This window comes from Lissotriton helveticus, chromosome 2_2 (assembly GCF_964261635.1).
Source record: "Lissotriton helveticus chromosome 2_2, aLisHel1.1, whole genome shotgun sequence".
NCBI lineage: Eukaryota > Metazoa > Chordata > Amphibia > Caudata > Salamandridae > Lissotriton > Lissotriton helveticus.
In genome coordinates, this window is record NC_136060.1 from 522,109,623 (window position 1) to 522,134,075 (window position 24,453).

The 24,453-nt window shown below is 39.4% G+C and overlaps 1 protein-coding gene across 1 annotated transcript in view; it reads right to left on the reverse strand.

Annotated features, from left to right (window-relative positions):
* LOC144821929 (CD5 antigen-like) overlaps positions 1-24,453 on the reverse strand; it is a 228,649-nt gene that overhangs the window by 161,709 nt on the left and 42,487 nt on the right. The window contains exon 2 of the mRNA XM_078679079.1: positions 21,522-21,842. Coding sequence (XP_078535205.1) covers positions 21,522-21,842 — 321 coding nt within the window. The remainder of the gene's footprint in view (positions 1-21,521; positions 21,843-24,453) is intronic.

A 24,453-nucleotide genomic window follows, 5' to 3' on the forward strand; every position in this document is an offset into this window, starting at 1 on the left:
GATAGAGACTTGTTGAAGGTATAAAACGCACGTTTGTCGGTACATAGAACAGTGCGTGCATAGTCAAAAGAGGTTTTAAGCAGTCCATGCCTTAAGGCCCACTTTACCTCATGAGCACTTGGGTCCTGGCTGAATGACTAGAATTCTGCAAGGAAACTGTCTGGCTGAATGTATAGCAGCTTCACTTTTAGAATAGTTTATAGATAAGCACATAGTGCTGTATGGCTCAATATAATACTGAAACAGTAGTGTGATGGTGTTTGCTGGAAGTGTAAGGATACAGACTGGGAAATTGAAGGTATAAAAACAAGTTTACCAGTGCATACAAGACTGCATGTAAAGTGTATAGGAGTTTGAAGCAGTCTATGCCCTAAGGCCTATTTTAATGCATGAGTAATTAGATACTGAGGGGATAATTACAGTTCTGCAAAGAAAATCCCTCACCCAATTTATAACAGCTTCAGTTTTACCACAGTACATACACAAGGAAATACTGCTGAATGGCTCACTACAATATTGAAACAATAGAGTGAGAGTGATTGCTGAAAGTCTAATGATACAGACTGGGGAATTGAAGGTATAAAAAACAAGTTTGCAGGTACATAGAAGACTGCATGCATAGTCTATACAGGAGTAAAACAGTCCATGGCCTAAGGCCTACTTTGCTCCATGATTACTTGGGTACTGACTGGATAATTACAGTTCTGCAAGGAGAGTGTCTGTCTGAATTTAAAATAGCTTCATTTTTAGCACAGTGAATAGATAAGGGCATTCTGCTGAATAGCTCAGTACAATACGGAATCAGCAATCACAGAGACTTTGCTGGAAGTGAAAGGATACAGACTGGGAAATAAAAGCTATAAAAGACAAGTTTGCTGGTGCATAGAAGAGTGCATACATAATCTATAGGGGTTTGAAGCAGTCCATGCCCTAAGGCCCACTTTGCAGCATGAGTACTTGGGTACTAGCTGAATGATTACAATTCTGCAAGAAGAGTCTCTCAAACCATTATTATTATTATATAATAATAAATGTATTCTTGTAACATTTCATAATTTAATAATAATTTGTGAGGTTACTCTTTCAAGAGGTGACCCGACCAAGAAATACTCTTTCAGCACTGCAAGCATGGTGCGCCATGTCAAGACGCTACATCCAAATAATTACGCTAGAGCTGAAACTAGAAGATTGCAGGAGGACCAGGGATCTGCTCTTCCCAGTACATCCAGTGCAGCACCACCACCACCACCGAGCAGTATGGTTGCAAATATAGAACCTGAATTTGGAAACCTGACTATTTGTTGTAAGATTTGCAACGAAATACTGAGCTATGGAGAACAATCCATTGAACTTATTCTCCGCAAGAAAAGGAACCATCGTTGTTCTCGCAAAACATTTTTTTTTACTGTTTTGTTGATGTTCCACACGTTTTTGGGTTCTAGTTTCATTTTTTTTTTGTTTAAAAAAAGAAAATCTTTTTTAAAAAAATACAAAAAAATAGAAAACTACAAAGACAAAAAAACAGTTCTTCTCAGAACTACCTCGACTGGTCAAAGAAAGAGCTATATTTTTATGATAGTGTGTAAAAATTTGAATATATGGTGAAAGTGAAAGTGCAGAACTATAAGGAAGTGCTACAGCATAAATCTATAAGGTGTTTACCTATAGTATACCGTAGTACCTCCGAAGCACTTGAATGTAACATATGCATATAACTATGTTACAAATCTATGCTTCAATTTGCACTGCTGGTGGACCTGCCTGGGTGAATTGGTATGTGTCAAGAGCGGTTTTACAATCCCCTTGTGCCTCTTTTACACATCTGTTGCGTCACTTTTGTGATGCAGCGGTGGTGCAAAAGATGTGCCATGGTGTGTGGTATTTACAATAAGATGCATATGGAAGGTGCATCACATTGTAAAGCCCTGCACCAGAAGGAGGCTTTCCAACGAACAGGGGAGGGTGGAGGTGTTCTGGCGCTGGAACGCCTTCTAAAAGTAGCGGAGTGAAATCTATAAGATTTCATTCAGTCACTTTTAAGCTTATGCTGCGTCAATAACCCTGCATCTGCTTGAAACAGGTGTGATGATTGACACAGCTTTCTAAGCATAGGGCCCCAAGAGCATTGCTGGAGCTGCGTTGTGCTTGCAACGCAAGTCAAACAATGCACCACCTACACACCACAAATACATCACATATCTGTGCCGTTTTTGTCCCATAATACACCACATTGTAAATACAGTGCATCCATTGTGGTGATGTCACAGTGCACAATAACTGGCATATCTCTGCGGATGTACCACTTATTGTACATCTGCTGATTACTGTTTGAATGTAGTGAATGGATTACTACACATTGATCAATGAGTCACTACAAAACTATAACAGGAATGACAGAGTGTTTGGTGGAAGTGTAAGAATAAACACTGGGGAATTGAACATATAAAAGGTAAATTTGCAGGTGCATAGAACACTGCATGCATAGTCTATAGGGGTTTGAAGCACTCCATGCTCTAAGGCCCACTTTCACCATGAGGACTTAGGTACTAGCTGAATGATTACAATTCTGCAAGGAGAGTGCGTGGCTGAATGTATAGCAGCTTCACTTTTACAACAGTGTATAGAAAAGCACATACTGCAGTATGGTTCACTACAATACTGAAACAGTAGTGTGAGAGTGTTTAGGGAAAGTGTAATGATACAGACTAGCCAATTGAACGTATAAAAGGCAAGTTTGCTGGTGTACAAAACAGTGAATGCATAGTCTATAGCGATTTGAACCAGTCTATGCCCTAAGTGGAGGAGTGCGGCTCAATGGTTAGAGCGGCAGACCCTGATGCAGAGGTCTAGCCCGGGACCAGGGTTCAGTTCCCCGCCTCGGCGAGTATTGGGCTAAAAAATTCCACGGACCAGATAATTCTCGCCTCGGTGCCTATTCCAATCATGGGTCCCACTCTGCAACTCTGGGCAATAGCTTGCTTAATCTCCACAACGGCCCCCACAATGCTAAGGATGCCTGGCCTCCACCTTGGGGGTGCCCAGGAGTGGACACCTCACAGGGAAAGCCAGGATGGGTTCCACAGTGGTATTCGTACAAGCGCCTTGAGACCCTTGCGGGTGAGTAGTGCGCTATACAAGTATCAATTTACATTTTTTACATTTACTTTGGTGCATGACTACTTGGAAACCGACTGAATGTTTACACTTCTACAAAGAGATTGTCTAGCTGAATATATAGCACCTTCACTTTTAGAACAGTACATACATAAGAACATACTGCTCTATGACTCACTACAATACTAAAATAGTAGTGGTAAAATGTTTGGAGGAAGTGTCAGGATAGAGACTGTTCAATTCAAAGTTTAAAAGTCAAGTTTCCAGATGTTTAGAAAAGTGCATTTATTATGTATAGCACTTTGAAGCAGTCCATATCCATAGGCCTACTTTTATGCATGACTACTTGGATAGTGGAAGAATGATTACACTTCTCCAAGGAGAGTGTAGAGTTGAATATATAACAGCTACACTTTTTCTACAATGTACAGACAAGCATATATTGCTATATGGCTCACTACAATACTGAAACAGTCGTGGCAAAGTGTTTGGACAGAGTATAAGGATAGGGACTGGGTAATTACAATTTTAAAAGACAAGTTTTCAGGTGCATAGAAGAGTACATGCATAGTAAACCGGAGTTTGAAGCAGTCCATATACTAAGGCCTACTTTACTACATGAATATTTGAGTACTGTCTGGATGATAAGACTTCTGCAAGCAGTGTCAAGCTGAATGTGTAATTGCTTCACTTTTAGAACAGTGTATAGATAAGTACAGCAATGTCAGAGTGTTTGCTGTCAGTATAATGATATAGAGTGTGGAATTGAAGGTATAAAAGACAAGTGTGCAGGTGCATAGAAGACTGCATGCATAGTCTATAGGGGTTTAAAGCACTCCATGGCCTAAAGCCTACTTTGCTCTATAATTACTTGGGTTCTGACTGTATAATTACAGTTTTCCAATAAGTCCACTAATAAACCTGTTGGCCCACCATTGGAAGTTTACAAATCGCAAGCTAGGGGTGCCATCATGTATGGGGAGAACCCTGGGGACACTGCAATAGATCTGAAGTCACCAGGATAGAGAACACATTTCTAAGACAGCTTCTAGGACTCCCACCCAGTACCCCGCCCCTTCCTCTAATGCTGGACCTGGGGATCAGATCAATTGATGAAGAGCTAGCACTAAAACCTCTTAGGATCTGGCGTAGGCTCTGGGTGACACCAGAGCTGATAAATTATAGACAGGAACCTAAAGAAATATTGACTTATCCTAGTGCTCTGAAAAGTCCTTGGCTTATTTTCATCAAGAACGAGTTTATGAGGCTAGGCGTTCCTGCACTATGGGTTGACCCAGAGAGGGAATGTAAAGCTACTTCACGATCTATGCTTGCGACTATCTATCGTTCTGATAAACTTAATGCAGCACTGTGTAATCCTCAAATTGGCTCCGTCACTGCCTCTTTCTTGCATGTGAAAGACCACTATTTTTTCGAACCCTTTTTAGATGTCATATACCCAACATTAGCTAAAAAACTTGTATGTTCAATTGAGGCATGGTGTTCTACCCCGTCGAGTTTTTACTAGCAAGTGCTTACCCCTTGCTCTGAAGAATTGCCCAGCCTGCAATTCTGAGACTGAAACTGAAGTACATGTCTTCTTTTCTTCCCGGAAAATGACAAATCGAGGAGGTATTGGCTCGTACCTCTGTGTAAAAATCTGGGCTTTTGTCATTGTACGCAAGCACTTAGAGTGTTAAAGCATGACTCAACTGATTTTATTGTATTTGCTGTTTTTCGCAATATTTGGCAGCTATTTGGCACAGGCGCAGAAACTTTGTTGAATGAGTTCGAGTGTAAATACATATATTCATGTGTAATGCCACCGTGGCATTTGACTGGAATGTCAGCCAAAGGTTTTTTCCTGTACTTTTTAATAATTCTCTTTATACATACCATTTTAACTGGGTTTACATATATATGAATTATCATCAATTGTGCCCATTTGGAAAAAGTTTTAGAAATCCTTTTTGAAATAACTAATTTATTCTGTCATCGATGTGTACTTCGTATTTATATGTTTTTAGTATACTTTTTATGGTATTTTTACCGAAATATAGTTTTCTTGATGATGAATTACAGTTCTGCAAAGAGACGGCATGACTGAATTTATAAGAGCTTCATTTTTAGCACAATGCATAGATAAGGACATTCTGATGAATACCTCAGTACAATACTGAATCAGCAATGACAGAGTGTTTGCTGGCAGTGTAAGGATAGAGACTTGTTGAAGGTATAAAACGCACGTTTGTCGGTACATAGAACAGTGCGTGCATAGTCAAAAGAGGTTTTAAGCAGTCCATGCCTTAAGGCCCACTTTACCTCATGAGCACTTGGGTCCTGGCTGAATGACTAGAATTCTGCAAGGAAACTGTCTGGCTGAATGTATAGCAGCTTCACTTTTAGAATAGTTTATAGATAAGCACATAGTGCTGTATGGCTCAATATAATACTGAAACAGTAGTGTGATGGTGTTTGCTGGAAGTGTAAGGATACAGACTGGGAAATTGAAGGTATAAAAACAAGTTTACCAGTGCATACAAGACTGCATGTAAAGTGTATAGGAGTTTGAAGCAGTCTATGCCCTAAGGCCTATTTTAATGCATGAGTAATTAGATACTGAGGGGATAATTACAGTTCTGCAAAGAAAATCCCTCACCCAATTTATAACAGCTTCAGTTTTACCACAGTACATACACAAGGAAATACTGCTGAATGGCTCACTACAATATTGAAACAATAGAGTGAGAGTGATTGCTGAAAGTCTAATGATACAGACTGGGGAATTGAAGGTATAAAAAACAAGTTTGCAGGTACATAGAAGACTGCATGCATAGTCTATACAGGAGTAAAACAGTCCATGGCCTAAGGCCTACTTTGCTCCATGATTACTTGGGTACTGACTGGATAATTACAGTTCTGCAAGGAGAGTGTCTGTCTGAATTTAAAATAGCTTCATTTTTAGCACAGTGAATAGATAAGGGCATTCTGCTGAATAGCTCAGTACAATACGGAATCAGCAATCACAGAGACTTTGCTGGAAGTGAAAGGATACAGACTGGGAAATAAAAGCTATAAAAGACAAGTTTGCTGGTGCATAGAAGAGTGCATACATAATCTATAGGGGTTTGAAGCAGTCCATGCCCTAAGGCCCACTTTGCAGCATGAGTACTTGGGTACTAGCTGAATGATTACAATTCTGCAAGAAGAGTCTCTCAAACCATTATTATTATTATATAATATTAAATGTATTCTTGTAACATTTCATAATTTAATAGAGCTTCTAAAATAATTTCATCAGGTATTTCATTTTCTTGATTATCAATTTCAAAAGTCATATGATCAAACTCAATGTCCTCTGATGCTTGCACAAAATCAGCATCCAAGGTTTCATCTAAAAAATCACAGCTGATATCTGTAGTACTTATATTTTCATCTTCATTCTCGCTGCCCATGAAAGGTATATTTAGCTCTTCTATAAGAGTATTACTAATTTCGAAACCGTCTTCTATATTGTGCTGTTCTTCTACCATAGTGAATTTTTGATGTTGTAGATCCTTGTACAAAAACATTAACACTTCATTTTATCATTTTTCCTATTACATAATACAAAACTAGCTTTATCAACTATTTTGCCCTTTAAAAAATATTATGCAAATACCATTCTCAACTACTTTATAAGATTATATAAATAAAATTACTTATATGAATTTTTAGTTATAACATTTCCTTATATTTTCAAACCAGTCACTCCTTATCACTATAGGAAAAAAACTAAGGCTATTATAATAAAATGCAGTACTAAAAAAACTACAATATGTTTATTCACCTTACCAGTTCCAAAGTAGTAGATGTGTTGTAGTAAAATGCAAAGAATACGGGTACACTCAGTATATATATTTTAATTTCTTCAAATGTGTTTAAAAGATACAAACCACCTTTACAAACTTATGTACTCCATCTACGTTCTGTTACTTCAGCTCTGTAGAAGTACATCCCATCGATCATTTTTGACAGTTACTTATACTTACCTTCAAAAGGATCTCGCCTCCCTCTCTAAGATCCTTCCTGTAGACTGGCCCGACCATCACCTTATCCTCTTCAAATTAAATGGTCCCAGTATATACCCGACCCCCACAGGCAATTTACCGATGAAACCTACTCGTAAACTTCACCTCATTCCACCGGGAGAATTGGAATCCACCATTAACTCTCGCTTACTTCTCCCCCCTCTCTCACATACCACCAACGACCTTACAGACCACTACAACAATTCGATTCGTGATGCCCTGGATCAAATTGCCCCTATTAAACACAAACAAGAAAAAAACATCCCACCAAAATCCTGATTCAACTCGGAGCTTAACATGGAAAGACAGGCACTAAGGCATTCAGAACGTACCTGGCGGAATCATCCCACCACGGTCAATGAAAAAGCCTCCTGTCTTCGCATGCAGCTAGATCATGCTAGAAACCGACCCAGAGAACTCTTTAACATTGTTAAAAAACAAACCTCCACTGGCGCTCCCAAAATACTAGCCACTATTGAAAGATGTGAAGAAATAGCAAGATTCTACTCCAACAATGTCAACGCGATCGAACTTTCCTTTGCTGCCACCCCTCTCTCACCTCATCCTCGCCTCAAACATCACCTCCTCCCTAACATTCATAGCTCTAGCTCGCTCTCTTCTCCCCCGTTTCACGGCATCTTCCACCACTCGCAATATCCCCCCTCCCAGACTCCTCTCTCACACACCACCATACTAAAAGCATTGCCTCATGGAGCGAATTCTCCCCTGTCTCTGAAACAGCTATCATCAATATCATCTCTAAACTCAAACCATCCTCCCACACTAAAGACCCTCGCGCCTGGTCCAAGAATTCAAAAACACCATTGCACTGCTTTGGACCAACATCATCAACTTCTCTCTCTCAACGGGTTGTGTTCCTACCTCCCTTCAATTAGGTCAAATCATGCCCATCATCAGAAACTCCACCGCCGACCCCAATGACCTCAACAACCTTCGCCCCATCTCTAACCTTCCCTTCCTCTCTAAAGCCTTGGAAAAATGTGTCCTTTCCCAACTTGATAACCATATAATCGCTTTCAATCTCCTTGACACGCTCCAGTCAGGTTTCAGAAAAGGATGCAGTACTAAAACCGCCATGCTCAATATTTCTGATGACATTCACCGCTCTCTGGACAGAGGTGAATCCTCTCTGCTAATCCTCCTTGACCTTTCGGCAGCATTCGATACTGTACACCATCCCACCCTCCTTAACACCCTTAAAATTTGCTTTGGTGTTGAAGAAACCGTACTCAATTGGTTCTCCTCATTCCTTCAAAACAGATCCCAACAAGTTAAGCTCAGTCAATGCCTCTCCAAACCCCAACCGGTCTCTCTTGGCGTTCCCCAAGGCTCTCTCCTCTCCCCCACACTATTCAACCTATTCATGAAACCACTCACCCTCATTCTCAAAGATGCCAAAATATCCTACTACCTCTATGCCGACGACACCCAACTCTACTACAAGATCAAATCCCACAATGACATCCTTCACCTTAACGGCACCTTGAGTAAAGTCCAAGCATGGTTCCACCTCAACCACCTCAAACTGAACCCTAAGAAAACTGAAATCACCCTATTCAGTCCCAAGAGCAACTCCCTCCCTATTCAACTCTGAATCAATGATAACACAGCACTCAACTGCCCCCTGTCCACCTCAAACTCTGTCAAATCCCTAGGCATCAGTATTGATCTAAACCTGAACCTCATCCCACATATTAAAAATGCTAGCAAAAGTGCCCTTTTCACCCTTCATCACCTCAAAAAACTAAAACCTTTTATTCCTGCCGATGACTTCAGAATCATTGTCCAATCTCTTGTCCTGTCCAAAATTGATTATGGTAACGTAACACTCGCCGGCACCCCAAAAATCCACCTGGCACCGATTAAATGTGTTCTCAACCTCGCTGCCAGACTTATGTCCGACTGTAAAAAATTCGACCACATCTCTCCTGTCCTTAAAAACCTCAACTGGCTCCCAATCGAAGGTAGATCCACATACAAAATTGCATGTATTACGTACAAAGCTCTTCACCTTAACACCCCCTCTTATCTGGCTGACAAACTACAAAAAGCTGGATGCTCTAGGTCCCTTAGGAGCACAAACTCCCTGGTCCTAATCCCGCCCAAACTCAAATGAAAAAAAAGCCCAATCCCGAGCATTCTTGGGTAATGCCTCTACGATCTGGAACTCTCTCCCCAAAGATCTCTGTTGCAACCCCTCCAACCCTCTCTTCAAAAAAAGACTCAAATCGCTTCTTCTCGACAAATACTGGGGCACCTAAAGTCTCTGTAAAGTCTCTGATTCGAATGCTGCCCAACTTCTACCCCCTGCTTTTCCGATCACCTCTCCACTTTCCTCTCCTCTCTAACCTCCTCTCCGCCGGTTTCTCATCCCCTTTTTCTCCTACTCTCTATACCTTCCACCTTCTTTGGATTCTCCCTGCCTTCCCTCCCCACTCTTATCCTCCTTGGTTATTAGCACGCGGCTATGCCGTCATACCTGGCTACCTCCTTTCCATGTGAATGTTATGTTTTGAATTTTCATGATTAATGCACATTGTTATCTATTTCGTGTATGTATATCGATCTTGTAAAGCGCTCTGATACCCTCGGGTCCAGTAGCGCTATATAAAACTCTTGAAATAAGAAATAAATAAGGAATAAGAAAATAATAAATTAAAAAATATATATATTGTAAAATTAGCATCTGTAGAAGTAAAAAAAAAATAGTTACAATATATCTTTTACAGCACAAAATAATTTGTAAAGCATTTTATTTGCCTTTTTTGCTGTTCTCAGAATATATTGAATTTCACTAGAAACAGTGAGTTCAATAGTACTCATCACATAACAGCGGGCAAAAAAATCAAAAGGATTATCTTAAAAAAACATTCAACATTCTCAATAAGAATCTAAAAAATAGAAATAAGACATATGTTAAATGTTTTTTTCTAAGACCAATTTCTTATGTAACTATGAGGTATGTCAAAACACTATCATTAATTTTCATACTCTGTAAATAATGTTACTTACAAATATATGCTGACAAAATATACAACAAAAAGTCCTTAATGGTTTCAGATACTTTCCCTCATGGCCAAATCGTATGTGTGAAATTCTTAGTTTGAAAGTTGTTCAATAGTAATTCTGAGCGTCTGCCTCCCAGCCTTCTGATCCAAAACCACTGACATCATTTGCACCGTCCCCCAATGCTCATCCCTCAGCCCGACGCTATTCAACATCTCCATGGCCACCCTCACACAAGTGGCCCGCAATCACAACCTCAACATCATCTCCTAAGCCGACGACACCCAGCTCATCCTCTTCCTCACCAAGGAGCCACATACCACAAAAACCAACCTCCATGACACAATTGAGGACATCACCAACTGCATAAGGAGCAGCTCTCTAAACCTGAACTCGCACAACATGGAGGTACTCAGCCACAGACCCACCACCTCAGCCTCGGAAGACTCCTACTGGCCAACTACACTGTGAACAGTACCAATACCTACTGACCATGTACATAACCTACGATTCATCCTCAACTCCTCCCTCTCCATGTATAAGCAAGTCTACAGCATCTCCTCATACTGCTATAACACCCTCCACATGCTCCGCAACATTTACAAGTGGATCCTAACCAAAAGAAGAAGAACAGTAACACAGGCCCTCATCAGCAGCAGACTCCACTGTGGCACCACACTCTATACAGGAATTCCAGCCAAACACCTACAACAACTACAACAAATCCAAAACACCTCCACCTGACTGATCTTCAATGTCCCCTGCTGCAGCCACATCACCCACGACCTGATACACCTACACTGCCTTAACATCAACAAGAGGATCACCTTCAAGCTCCTCACCCTGACTTACAAAATACTCTACAAGACCAGACTAATCTACCTTAACAGCAGTATTCCTGAAAGGCCAAATTTTGTTGTTAACATTTTGCCTTTAAAAATATTAGGTAAGAATTTGGTAACTCTTTATTCAAACGTTGCTTAAAAACGAATTGACTATCATTACAATGTATCCAACCTTTCAGACATTTTAAATAAACAGTGTAATGTCCAGATGTTGTAGAAGGTCCATCATGAAAAATAATTGCAACAGCTACAAAGGTTCTTCCTGATATTGATAGTTGAGTAGCTGCAACAATTTTTATTAAAGTTTCCAAATTTCTTCCATCAGCTCTCCAACGTTGCAGCATTAAGATTAAATACTTTCCATATGTTTGTATAAATAATGTTGATGACATTTCTGATTTACATTGGCTGCACTCCATGGTTTGACTTGCTACTCTAACTAGATTGTTAAAAGACACTGATTCACAGTCTGGTAAAGTCAAATGTATGAATCTTTCAGTGTCTATGTTAGTGCTACATGTAAACAAAAAATGTTCACAGTCATGTTGCCATTTATAAGAAAGGCCAAAAAGGTTTTCAATATCTATACCTTCTTCTTCCAATACACCAAGCATAAACATTACAAATTCCTGACAATCTTGCTGAATATTCTGCGTAAATTGAGTAGAACCAGAACATATGTCCAAAACATTTCCAATATCAGAAACACTTTATATTTTACTTTTATCACTACTACATTTCTCATAAACAGAATACAACAATGAACAGAATCTTTCGTCCCGATTTTCAACATTTTGCTGTTGCAAACTTTCAGGAAAAAAAACAAGATTAACAACTACATTAGCATAGCAGTTGACACCACAACTATTTTCAAACCGATAACCAACATTCCCTTCAACAATGTCCTTTTTCTTTTTGCTTGCAGGCGCAACTTCATCTTGTTTTTTTTCTTTCTCTACAGTTTCACTACAGATATTCTCAAATCTTCTTTTTCTACCTACCACATGCTTTTCAAATACTGGATATTGACCTAGATTGGGTGCATATTCTCTTCTTAACCTATTATACTCTTTCACACAATTTGCATCTGCACTAACCTTTGCCTCATCAAAATCAATCAAGTACAATCCAGATAAAGTTCTCACTCGAGACAAAGCAACATATGTCATACCCTCTTTAAACACGGTACTTCCAATATTCACTAAAGCGCTATCTACACTTAAACCTTGAGATTTATGAAAGGTCACCGCATATGCCAAAGAAATAGGAAACTGTTTTCTGCGTACATACAAATCTTTTACAAGCAAAAACTGAGCTGAACAGCGACTAAATTGTTGTACTTCAGCAATTTCATCAAATTTGATTTTCAATAATTCAATCCATCTCTATTTACATAATTAACAAAATCAACAATTTTACCCATTGCTCTATTTACTAAACCTTATTCCACATTCAAATTACGTCTTAAAATTACCCAACAGTTTACACTTGCATACAAATTCTTTTCTAAACCAGCAGTTTTACTTATCGATTTCTCTAAAGAATCCAATTTCATCTTCAAATTTTCAGTCAACATAATAGTGATTCCTTCATGTTCTATTTTACCAATAGCTTCAAATTTGATAATTTCTTCATTTTCCAACTTTAAAATTCCTTCATTGAATATAGAACATTCATGCAGTGTTGGCATTAAGCAGATTACAGATTTGTTTTCTGCAATTCTCAAATATATTTTCTCAGAAACAATATTTTCATTTGGAAACAAATTGGGAAGTAATCGTCTGTGTAAAGCTTGTTTGCCATGTTCTGTTACTTTTCCAATTCTTATATCTTGAAGAATATTTCCGTAATCTGCATCATTTTCCTGACGTATATTTGTAATAAGTTCCTTATATTGAAAAATGACCAAATGTTAACATTTCCAATAGTCCCCAAAGACTTTCTGGTATCTTCATGTGCCAGTCTTTTAAACACTGGTTGTCCTTTTACAGGAGTAAGTTGTAGTAAATCTCCCAAAACTATGACGTGTTTTCCTTCAAATAATACGTCATTCTCTGTTTTAAGAATTTGCTGCATTCTTAAATGCACAAAGGCAAGCAGTAAGTTTGATACCATGCTTACCTCATCAATAATGAGAAGTTTTATTTTCTTCAAGACTCTTGAAACTTCACAACAAGCTTCTCCATATAGCTTGTGGAATACCAATGTGTTTTCATGCTCTACTGGTAGCATTAATAAACGATGTAAAGTAATTCCTTTAATATTGTGTGCCGCCAACCCAGTTGGAGCAGTGACAACACAAGACAAATGAGACTCCGTTGTTTTGTGTAGATAAGTTGTAATTACTTTAATTAAAAGAAGTTTTCCTGCTCCAGCTTGCCCACTCAAGTACATTCTGATAGGTTGAAACGATGAGCAAGAGCACACTTTCTTTTCATGAAGTAATCCATGGTTAATCTGTTCTCTCCCTTGCTCATATATTTCTTTCTGCTCAACATTTAGTTGTTCTTCCAAGTTTCCTAAGGTTTTTTTACATCTTCTTGAGCTTGATACATTGCTGTTTCCACCTCTTCCATAGCTGTTGCTGCTTCATTTTGAATAATTGGTTCTCCTAATGGATCCTGACTTAACGGAGCAGAAGTTTGACTGTCTTGAGAACTGTCTCTAGCAATCTCAGCTGCAATTGTAGCTTCTTGCTCAATTTCGTCATTCAACATTTTCACATAATTAGCAAAAACAGGGCATTCTATAGTATCTTTACATGCGTTGAAGGAATCTTCATAGCTCTTGAAATCTCCAAGTAATTCCAATACTGAACGCCATGGCTTGAAAAGTTGCAAAAGAGCTAAATAGTAAAATTCCCTTTTTTCAAGTGTTTCGCAACTCAGTTTACGGTGATTAATCAAATGTCATTTTCTTTGTTTCACCAAACATCCTTCAGAACCAATCACGGCATATATACCATTATTGATGTTTTCTGTAATATTCCATTTAAAAATATAGTTTTGCAGCACTTCATAGAGAAAATGTTCTCAAGATGATGACTTCTATTTGGATAATATGTATCCAACGTATTTGTTTTCACAGTATCTGTACTTTCTGACTCGTTTTCAGCTAAATATTCAATTTCTTGTATAGATTTAAATACTCGGTTTCGTGTTGCAGCAAGACCTAGACTCACCCAAATGATTCTTCTAGATTTGGAGTATAGACTTGCAGATGATAAGCGATCCGAGCATTCATACGCTCCAATTTCTCAATGAGATAACATCTTCAAACTGTAAGTATATAATTTCTTACTTAGCCTCTTCTCGTGGGAAATCTCTTCCCACATTTCCTTCAATTCCGTCTTTTCTGATTTTGTTATGTACGATGTTACATATCGAGCAACAGCAATGGAATTGTCCGCAACATATTGAATATCCATATTGGAATTCCACATGGACAAAATGACTGGGTTATAGTCATTTATGTATTTTGACTCTTCATTTCTTCTTAAGTTGTAGGTATTTTTTGGAGACTTTCTTGTGATATTATGGTGCAAAGGTGACATAAAACTGTTTACTCTTCCTTTCGATATTACAGGACGTGGAAATCCAAAACGGCATTTGGTGTAGAATTTGTCCTTAGATTTGTACTTTCGACTACAGTATTTCCCACAGCGATGGTTTTGGAATGGTAAGACTTGTTGTCTTAAGTCCTTATCTTGTGTACTTTTGGGTATATCACATGTAGCATATTCTTCAATAAAAGACAACACAGTATCATCTGAGTCTGTTCCAAATTTGGCAGCATCTTTGATCCATATTAGCATATGTATGTGAGGAACACATCTTGCTTGATACTCCTTTCTCCAAAAGAAGTCCAGAACCTCTCCAAGAGGAGGATTTATTTTTTATTGGTGATAAAAGACATCATAGCTTCAAATCTATGATTTAAATACCTGCATACATTAACTGGATCCAAAGCGTACAATTCTCCAGGTGTCTTGTATTCAATATTTAGTATATTTGGATTTGCCTCTCGAAGAAATTGAAGTAAATCATCCCAAGCATATTCAGCACAGCTTGGAGTAAGGAACCATGTCGGAGTTCCTAAGCTCCTTGGCATACATTTAAGTTCTCCATGACTACGGTACCAGTACTCATTAGTACCACGATGACATGCCATGAGATTAATTAGCTGAGATTCCAAAACATTATCTTTCTGGTGTACTTTATCCATAAATTCCTTTGCCGAAACATTTTGCAGATGTACACTTGTTTTCAATATATGGTTTACTGCATAAGAAATTCCGGACAAATCACTCTCAAACAAAAGATGAAACAAATACGGAATACATTGTCGAAATCTTGGAGCTTCTGCATACAATCTTTATGTCCAGTATTCATATGCAGGAATCTGCAAAGGTCGGTCATCATATCGTCCTCCTTTTCCTGTGGAAAACAAATGAGGGAAACAACGATCTTCCGAGCTTTTTTTCCCCGTACACTAATGGGACTTCCCTTTGCTTCTTTCATTTGGAATAACTCTATAGTATTCCCCATCACTTCTTTAGAATGAAGTGGATGAACACTGTAATGTTCGTAGATTTCTTCAGTTCTGGACACATCCATTTTTTCAATTTGTACAGATGGCAAGTCACTATCTTCTTCTACAGTTATTTCTTCTTCTCTCACAAACACATTTTTATAATATTGATTATTTTTTTACCTGATACAACGTTGCCTTTTTCACTTTCCTAACATCCACTAATTCCTTCCAGATTTTCTTACTGTTAGTAGGAACGCCATTAACAAGAATAACTAAAGGTTCATCTTCTACTTTTTCTACACCAATTGTTTCAATACTTTTCTTTAAATCTAGAGGCAAATATACAACTCTTCCCTTTAATCCTCTCTGTAAATCTGAAGGAGGCAATTTCCCTGTCTTAGGCTCCATACAAACAATAGCCTGAAAAGGATGCACACATTGAATAAGAATAGACTCATAAGTATTTAAATCCATCAGTTCAGAAGGAATATTTACCAACTCATGATTATTATGCGGAGCTCTAGCAGGCATTTTGTACTCATCTAATTTCTTATAACAATATTTACAAATACGCTGATCAGAACTCAAATCAAAACAATTCTCTACCAACAAATAAGTTGCAAATTCCATTCACTCAGTATTATTTTCCTTTTCACATTTTAAATACAGATCAACAGTCCTGGTCTGATTTTTATAATGAGTATGTCGACAACAAATTCAAGAATAATTTGGTTTTTCACCTGAAATCACCTTGAACTTTGTAATTTCTTGCTCAAATCTTTCTGTACTACAATGTTGTACATTCTCTTCTAAATTTCCTTCTATTAACGTATCAATTTCTGCTCTGTCTTCTTCAGGACCAAAGTAACTAAACTGAATTTCATCACAAACGTTCATTACATCTGATATAGATCCACGCAAAAGAGCACTGCTCAACTTTTTTAACATTAGTGCTGGACTTTTTGCATAATACATCCTTCTGACTAATTTCCTCATTTCAGCATGATGTACTGCTAACATCCTGAAATGGTTAAAAATACTTCGACATACTTTTTTAGAAAGACAAGCCAGAGAATGACCTTGCAAACCAGTGTTTTCTCTCACTCTGCAAGGGTCTAATTCTTGCAACATCTTAATCTTTTGTTTAACACTTTTCTTAGTATTGTTAAGTAAGAAATTGCGTAAGAGATCAATAGATTCCTGCTGTACACTACAAATACTACTGCAATTCCAAGTGTACACTGGAGCTTTAGGACTTCTTCCTAAAACTTCATTAGCTAACACCTCTTCTACATTTCTAGGAACAATTTTTTCTTTCTCATTGGGACAACCATTGTTAACCTCATAAGTAGGACCAGTAGTGTCAACTGCAAGCAACAAATCATTACTCTGAAGATAACTCTCGTCATTAAAAAAAAACTCAGAAAAATTACTTCTGTTAATTACTCTTCTCCACTTACTTTTGGCCTCCATTAAATGGATTGGTTTATCTAGTGATAGAATTCTATTAATTACTAAAACACACAGTTTTTTTTTTCAATTCAAAAGCTTTCTCAACTACATTTTCAATACATTTCTTCTTCTTATAAAATGCTGTTTTTTTTTACAATTCTTTACTACCTTAGTCAAATTCGATACAACTCTATTATAGAACATCTTCTTCCTTATTTCCTTATATTGGTTTTTCCTCCTTTTACTATACACGGTTTTTTCACAAGATGATTTTCTATGGTTCTTCTCTTTTCTCTTAGTTGCAAATACACTAATACTATTTTTGACTTTGTGCACACTACTCTTAGTGTTTAACAATTTTCGCAGAAAAGTCTAAGGGGCAGATTTAAAAGCCCCTTGTGCCTCATTTACGCCGCCGTTGCGTCACTTTTGTGACGCAGCGGCGGCGCAAATCCTGCTCCATGGTGCGGGGGTACTTACAATGTGAAGCATCTGGGAGATGCATCACGTTGTAATGCCCTGCGCCACAAGTAAAGCAATGAATAATGGTTCTCTCAGACTGAAATACACAGTTATATAGTATTCCTTCTTGTACTATTCCTGTCATCTGTTCCCTTACAGGGTACATAGAAACTGGTGTTTGTGCCACTCTATACACAGTACACTGAACCGAAACAAAAGAGAAACAAAGTAAAGTTTTTAGTCATATACTTTCATGTTATTCAAGATAGTCATTAAAATACATAATTAGCTGTCCAAACAAACATTAAAACAAATAAACAAAAATGACGGTTTGCGTGCCACACTCAGTAACATTTAAAACAACCATATAACACGGTCAATTCACAAATAATTGTTAAAGAGTGTCAGCTGAAAATACAATAGTCCCATAGGTTAATTCATTTATTCTACTAGGACTAAGAATAAATGAATTAACCTATGGGACTATTGACCGTGTTATATGGTTGTTTTAAATGTTACTGAGTTTTGCAGGAGAGATTATGAAGAGTAGGGGAACTATGCAAAAAGAAAGGCAAGTATGAAGAGAAAAGAGAAGTATAAGGAGAGAGGAGAATATAAGAAAAGGGAGGTAGTATAATCAGAGAGGAAGGAGTAAGAGGATAGAATAGGGAGTATGACAAGAGTGTAGAAAATATAAAAAAGGGGCAAATATAATTCCTTAATCTATACAGAGACACAGTGTGATATTAGACAAAAAATATGACACCATGCATTTTACCAAAACACATTTACAACTGTAAAACGTTTAAGTGACTATACAAATTCCATGTATATAACTACTAAATTTCAGTGGACAACCCTGACTCATTTTGCAAATACATTTCCAATTTGCTGCATTATGTTTTGCCAACATTACATCCAAAAATGTGACACAATAGAACAAGAAAGAGGCCCAAGGGGCTTGTAAATCTGCCCAAGAGTGTATGCAGCGGTCTATGTATACTGACTGGGGAATTATTAAGAGGGAGGATTAAGAGGACAGGGGAGGGAGTATAAAAAGAAGGGGGAGTATTAGGAGACAGAGGAGACAATGAGGACAGAGAGGACTAAGAGGACAGGAGAGACTTTGAGAACAAGCAGCACTATGAGGAAAGACAGGTGAGAATAAGGAAAGAGGGGAAATATCAGAAGAGAGGGGACAGTATAAGCAGAGAGAGGTAGACTGTGAGGAGAGACAGGAGAGATTATTGAAAAAGGGGCAAGTATAATTCCTTAATGTACACAGACGCTCAGTGTGATTCTAGACAAAAAATTTAAAAGCATACATTTTACCAAAACACATTTACTACACTAAAACATTTAAGTGCCTGAACACATTCCATGTATATAACCACAACATTTCAGTGGAAAATCCTGGCTCATTTTGCAAATACATTTCCAATTTGCGGCTTTATTTTTTGCCAACATTACATTTGGGATTAAGTCGAGTTGGCCTAACGGCTAGGGCGCTCGACCTCGGACCTGGGGATCTGGGTTCGAGTCTCGGTAACGACGCCAATACCTCCTGTGATTCTGGGCAAATCACTTAATCTCCCCATGCCTATAAATATGAAAGCGTGTCCTCATGTAACGTAACTGGAAAATATGTAAAGCGCTCTGATACCTGATTCTCTTCTGGTCTATTTCGCGCTATAATAAACTCTGCAAAAAAAAAAAACTGTCCTCTATTGCAGTCAAGACCTTAGGGAAGGAGATAGGGGAGGTGCCCAACTCCATGATGCAACATGTCCCCGGGACTTAGAACCTTCTACATTGTTAATCTGGTGGGGCTATATATAAAAGATTTGATATGATCACTATTATCAACATAGGGCTCAAACAATTACTGTAGTGTATCTATGAGCAAGGGGCATATTCTCAACAGCCAGCGATAATTATCACTGGCCGTGCTTAGTGATCATTTTGTTATCGCGGGCTATCTCTGGAATTTATCGCCCTGGGTGCGCGTTATTCATCGGTCACTTGGCTCCTTCGCACGTGTCTGGTCCCCACCTCTTCTGACATTCTGCTATTGTGTGGCTGAGGTGCCATGCTGTTGATGGCTAATGTACATGGCTGGGCCACGTTCTCACAGTGAGTTATGCTGTCGTGTTTGATGGATGTGCATGTTGTATGTGAGCTTGTAACGTGCATTTCCTGTGTTGTGAGTTGCATGATTGTGGAGTTGAGGTGTGTGGTGTGTGATCATTTGGTATTTGGCCAATGAGCAGTGCATTTCCGTGGGTGCCATCCTGGTGGCGCAGGTTGATGATGGACTGTCGGAGGTGTATGCATCATGCACACTGTCTGGGTGGTTGGCGGCGACGCTGCGGAGATTCCCCGGTGGTCTACTCGTACCAGCACATTGGTGGGATATGTGCACTCTCTGTTGCGCCTATATTATGCACTGTTGCCAGGGGGCACAAGTGGGACTTGTGTGCAGTCAATTGCCCTTGAACAGTGCAGGAATTCAGCTGTGCCTTGCTTGGTTTCTGGCTGTTCGAGCACAGTGTGGGGGATAAATTAGTACTGGGGTACCAAGCTGATGGTGTCATGATTGGATTGGCCTGACTGTTTGACTCCGCCGACTCAGCAGTTGTTGGCTGGAGGGTCCCAAAGGCTAACAGGTGCATCATGGCCAGCAGCTTTGTCTGGCGTAGGATGTTGGTTGTCCGTGTGTTGGTACCGTCAGCTGGTGGCCAATGGTGGGCAGGATGCAGAGGTAGGTTGTCCCTTTGAGCCTGTACTGGGCAATGACATTCTCTGGTGTTGAGTTTGTGAGGTTGGTGCATTTTCTGGGGTCGCTGTGTTTGTCTGCGCTGCCTCAGTGTTGGTACGGGGGGTGGTGGGTGTCTGGGGGGTCCTGGGGTTTTGGCGGTGGGTGTTGTTGCCCTTTTGGATGTCCGGCCTGCATGGTCAGTGGGTCCATGGTGTCGGTTCTTCAGGTGTGGCTGTGGGATGGGCTCCCTTTTGTGGTGCAGGATTGGTCCGACTTTGCACCAGGCCAGAGCAGATGTTAGTTTCCAGATGCTAACACGCCTTATCGCATGTTTTGTGGTCGTATCGCCGATCTGATTGGTCGTTGAGAATGTTGGGGTGTTGTTGCGGCTTTTTATATGGGAATGGTTACTCTGCATCTCATTAGCGATAGTTCCCGGGGTCGTCTGTGGCGATGTTTTTCTGCGGCTGCTGTCGCGGGTAAACTGGTGCTATGGGCTGTTAGCACCAGCTTGTGAATGGGGTGATACATTTATTGCAACTTTGACTGTAATAAAGTGCTGGTAACTCGGCGATGACTCCTTGAGAATATTTCCCATTGAGTAGTCCTCCAGTGTAAGACCTTTGCAAAGGTCTGATGTAGAGTTGATAATCCAGATTTCAGTGTTAGATGAAATATCTAACTTAAAATCCAGAATAATTACTTTAAGAGAGGTTGCATTTCGAAAAGATGATCATCCATTAATAAAAGTCTATATATCATAAAGATATGACTGGACACGAAGGGAGGAAGAGGAAAAGAAAGTGGAATTATTTCAACATTCGGACCTAGATCCCTTAGGGTTGATATATCTCCTTCATCAACCCCATAGAGATGGCCAATTTTTGCAGAATCTGAGTCTGGGGTCTTAAATGCAAAAACTTTTAATATAACCTTCACTTTTTGAATCTATAGAGTATGCCCACTATTAGCAAAGATATTACAAACCAGTTTTTAGAAGGAAAACAACATGTTTCAAGAGGGCACAAAATGGAAGGACAATAACCGGGAGAGTCAGATCTTTATTGCCAACTGAATAACTTTCCTCCTGGTTAGAATTCGGGTAGTGGAAGAGAATGAAGAGTTTGTGTAGAACAAACCCAAGAAACACAAATGTGACACACCAAAAGTGTACTATGTGCTCCAATAGGTTTCCACCCACATTTTGACTAAATGTCTGATTTGTCTGAATTACTTTGTGGGATCTGACAAGATTCTTACCTGTGCACTGTACGGACGCATCCCTTTTATTAGCACAAGATGTGTCTGGGTTGGAGCTATAGGAACACTTAAACACGCTGGACTCATCTCCTCTGCAGCCCACATTGGATATTCTAGGAAACCTGTTTGGGGGGACTCCAAAGACAGACCCTCGAGGTGCGGAGGTTGGCACTCCACACCCCAGCTGTCTGCAGACCACTGCGGCATCGTTCATATCCCAATTCAAGTCACAAATTGTTCCTTCTAGGTAATTTATGGTAACCAGCACAACCCCGGTACAAGGATCCGCAGCATTAGAGAGGCGAACAACATCTGAATCAACTGCAAAGAAACAGAGCGAAATTAAACGTTTACTATATTTCAAACCATAAATGTACATATTAAGTGCAACTCCCAGCACAGTGCCCTCATATCAATCTCACCCAATCACAGGGAGGAAGGGAGGAGGGTGAGAGAGAAAATGAAAGAGACACAGAAAGATAAAGATAGAGCAAGAGGTAGAGAGGGGAAGAAAGGGTGAAAGGGAAAACAAGAGTAAGCAGGAGAAAAAATAGAGTGAGACCAAGAAAGAAAGAGAAAGAATGAGAGAAAGTGGGGAGAGAACAAAGAAAGAGACAAAGAGAAAGGATGAGAGAAGATGGGGTGAGAACAAGATAGGGGCTTTGAGAGAACAGGTAAGATAGAGAGATGGATATGGAGTAAGAGAGAGGTAGAGAGAGATACAGGGACCAAGAGAGGGAGGAATAAAGGGAAATTAAGAACACAAGAGCAGGGTTTTTTAAATGCAAATTTGTAACTATAACGTCCCTGAAACCTATTTTTTTCTTTCTAGTGAATTTCAAAGGTTTTTTAAATGCTAATTTCTAATTATAATCTTCTTTAAACCTATAGTTTTTTCAGTGATTTTAAATTATCACTTTATTATGAACCTAGTGAAAACAGCCGATATCCCCATTTTTTTCAGTAATAGCTTCCACACAAAAAAATGTGTCACACATGAGAACAACAACTAACGGTAATACATACTTAGCGCCAAAGGTACTTCTAACTCAGTGCACTGTAAGTTATCACCACATGGCGTTATTGAGGCAGAATTCAATAGACAAAAACACATTGATCCGAGTGCGTTTCCCCCGAATCATCCATCATCACAGGGTACGTACACACTGAGCGAGAAAGTTATAACTAGCTTAGTGCACCATTAGTCATTGGAAGGAAGAGTGAACAGTTTTATGTCAGAAGTGAGGCATACTAGCACTCAAAAATCACCCAAAATACTTATAATATTAAAAGAACAGAAGAATCGAAGTACATTAATGATTTCAATCCGGTGATTTTGAAGATGTGGACATACAATATGTTGCAGATAACTCAATTGCTGCTGCTCGATATGTCACATCATATATTACCAAGTCTGAGAAGACAGAATTGAATGAAATGTGGGAGGAAATATCACAGGAGAAGACACTTAGCAAAATATTGTACAGCTTCAGCTTGAAGATGCTTTCACATCGAGAAATTGGATCCTACGAATGACCCTAAAACCTACATATTTCAACAGTGTATTCCATAAATGTTTCATTTTTTGTTCCATAAACCTACTCTGCGGTCAGAAGAGCTCGCAATTTAAATTGAGACATGTTTTATTGATTACAGAGAGAATTGTACTCTATGTCCTCGAACTTTGTCCATAGGAAGTGACAAAAAAATTCCTTGATGTCTGTGCTGACTACTGCACCCGAGAGGTGGAGAACGTTACAATGCCAGATGTGATGTGGCTGGGATCGAACTTGCACCTTTCTTTATAGCTGGACAAAGTTACCAATAAATTATCACTGAAATTACAAATACATCTATGGAGTGGTCTCTACAACCCTTTATGATAAAATATTTTGTGTATAATTTCACATTTGGTGTCCGACCTCGTTTCTTCTCCCTCAGCATTAGGCACTATGGGGCTTATTTATGAGCCCCAGCGTCACTTTTGCGCCACCGGTGCATCATCTTTTTGTGACGCACCAGTGACGTAAAATGCGCCATGTTGCGCCATATTTACAAAGTGACACATCTAGGAAGGAGGGGGAGTGTCGCAAGGAGGGCGAACTGAGAAGTGGCGCATCGCTGTTATCAGGCAGCGATGCGCCACTTCTCGTAAATGAGGCCCTATATTTTTACTGCCACCACTTGAGCTGGTCTCCACCCACCTGGCTGTCGCCTCCAACTCAGCAGAGCTCCCTTACTGAGCTACCCACATTTACTTTATCTTTTCTAGGACTCTCATGGCCACAAGCCTTTTGAGCTCATCATCTACCTATTTCATTCTCATCTCATGTGCCGAGATCAATCGTTTTCTCTTCCAATGCATACGCATTCTTGCTGACCTCTGCCTTTGCATGGAGCCTCATGACCTCCAACTCATGATCTCAGGCCCTTTACCTTTTCTCTAAATCCTCTGGAAAAAAATTCCTGGAAGAATGATTGCCACAGAGGCTGCTCTCCCAATAGGCAAATCCTGGGATCTGTAGATGCTCTCTGGTACACCGCCAACTGCATCATCTGTCTCCCCAGCTTCTCTGGCCTCCCACCAGGCACTCAAGGCCTTCTGCAGCTCCTCTTCTAATGGGGCATCCAAAGTTTTAGCAAAATCGCTTGTGCAGCTTTACTTTGTAGGTATGCAACATGTCAACGCTAAACTCTAATTCTGCTTCTTCTGCTGGTTAGCAATTAGCAACATGGAGCGTGGATGCTTCCAGGGTCACATAAAAAATAAAACCAACATTAAAACACAGTATTTGGTTGCATAGTTGTCTGCACTAAACTAGTGAGGTACACCTATCACTGGGGGTCAAGTACAAATACAACATCAAATCATCACTGCTGACCAACAATGTGGCAGAGATAGGTAGCTTTGTCAAAATAGGGACCCTTGCTT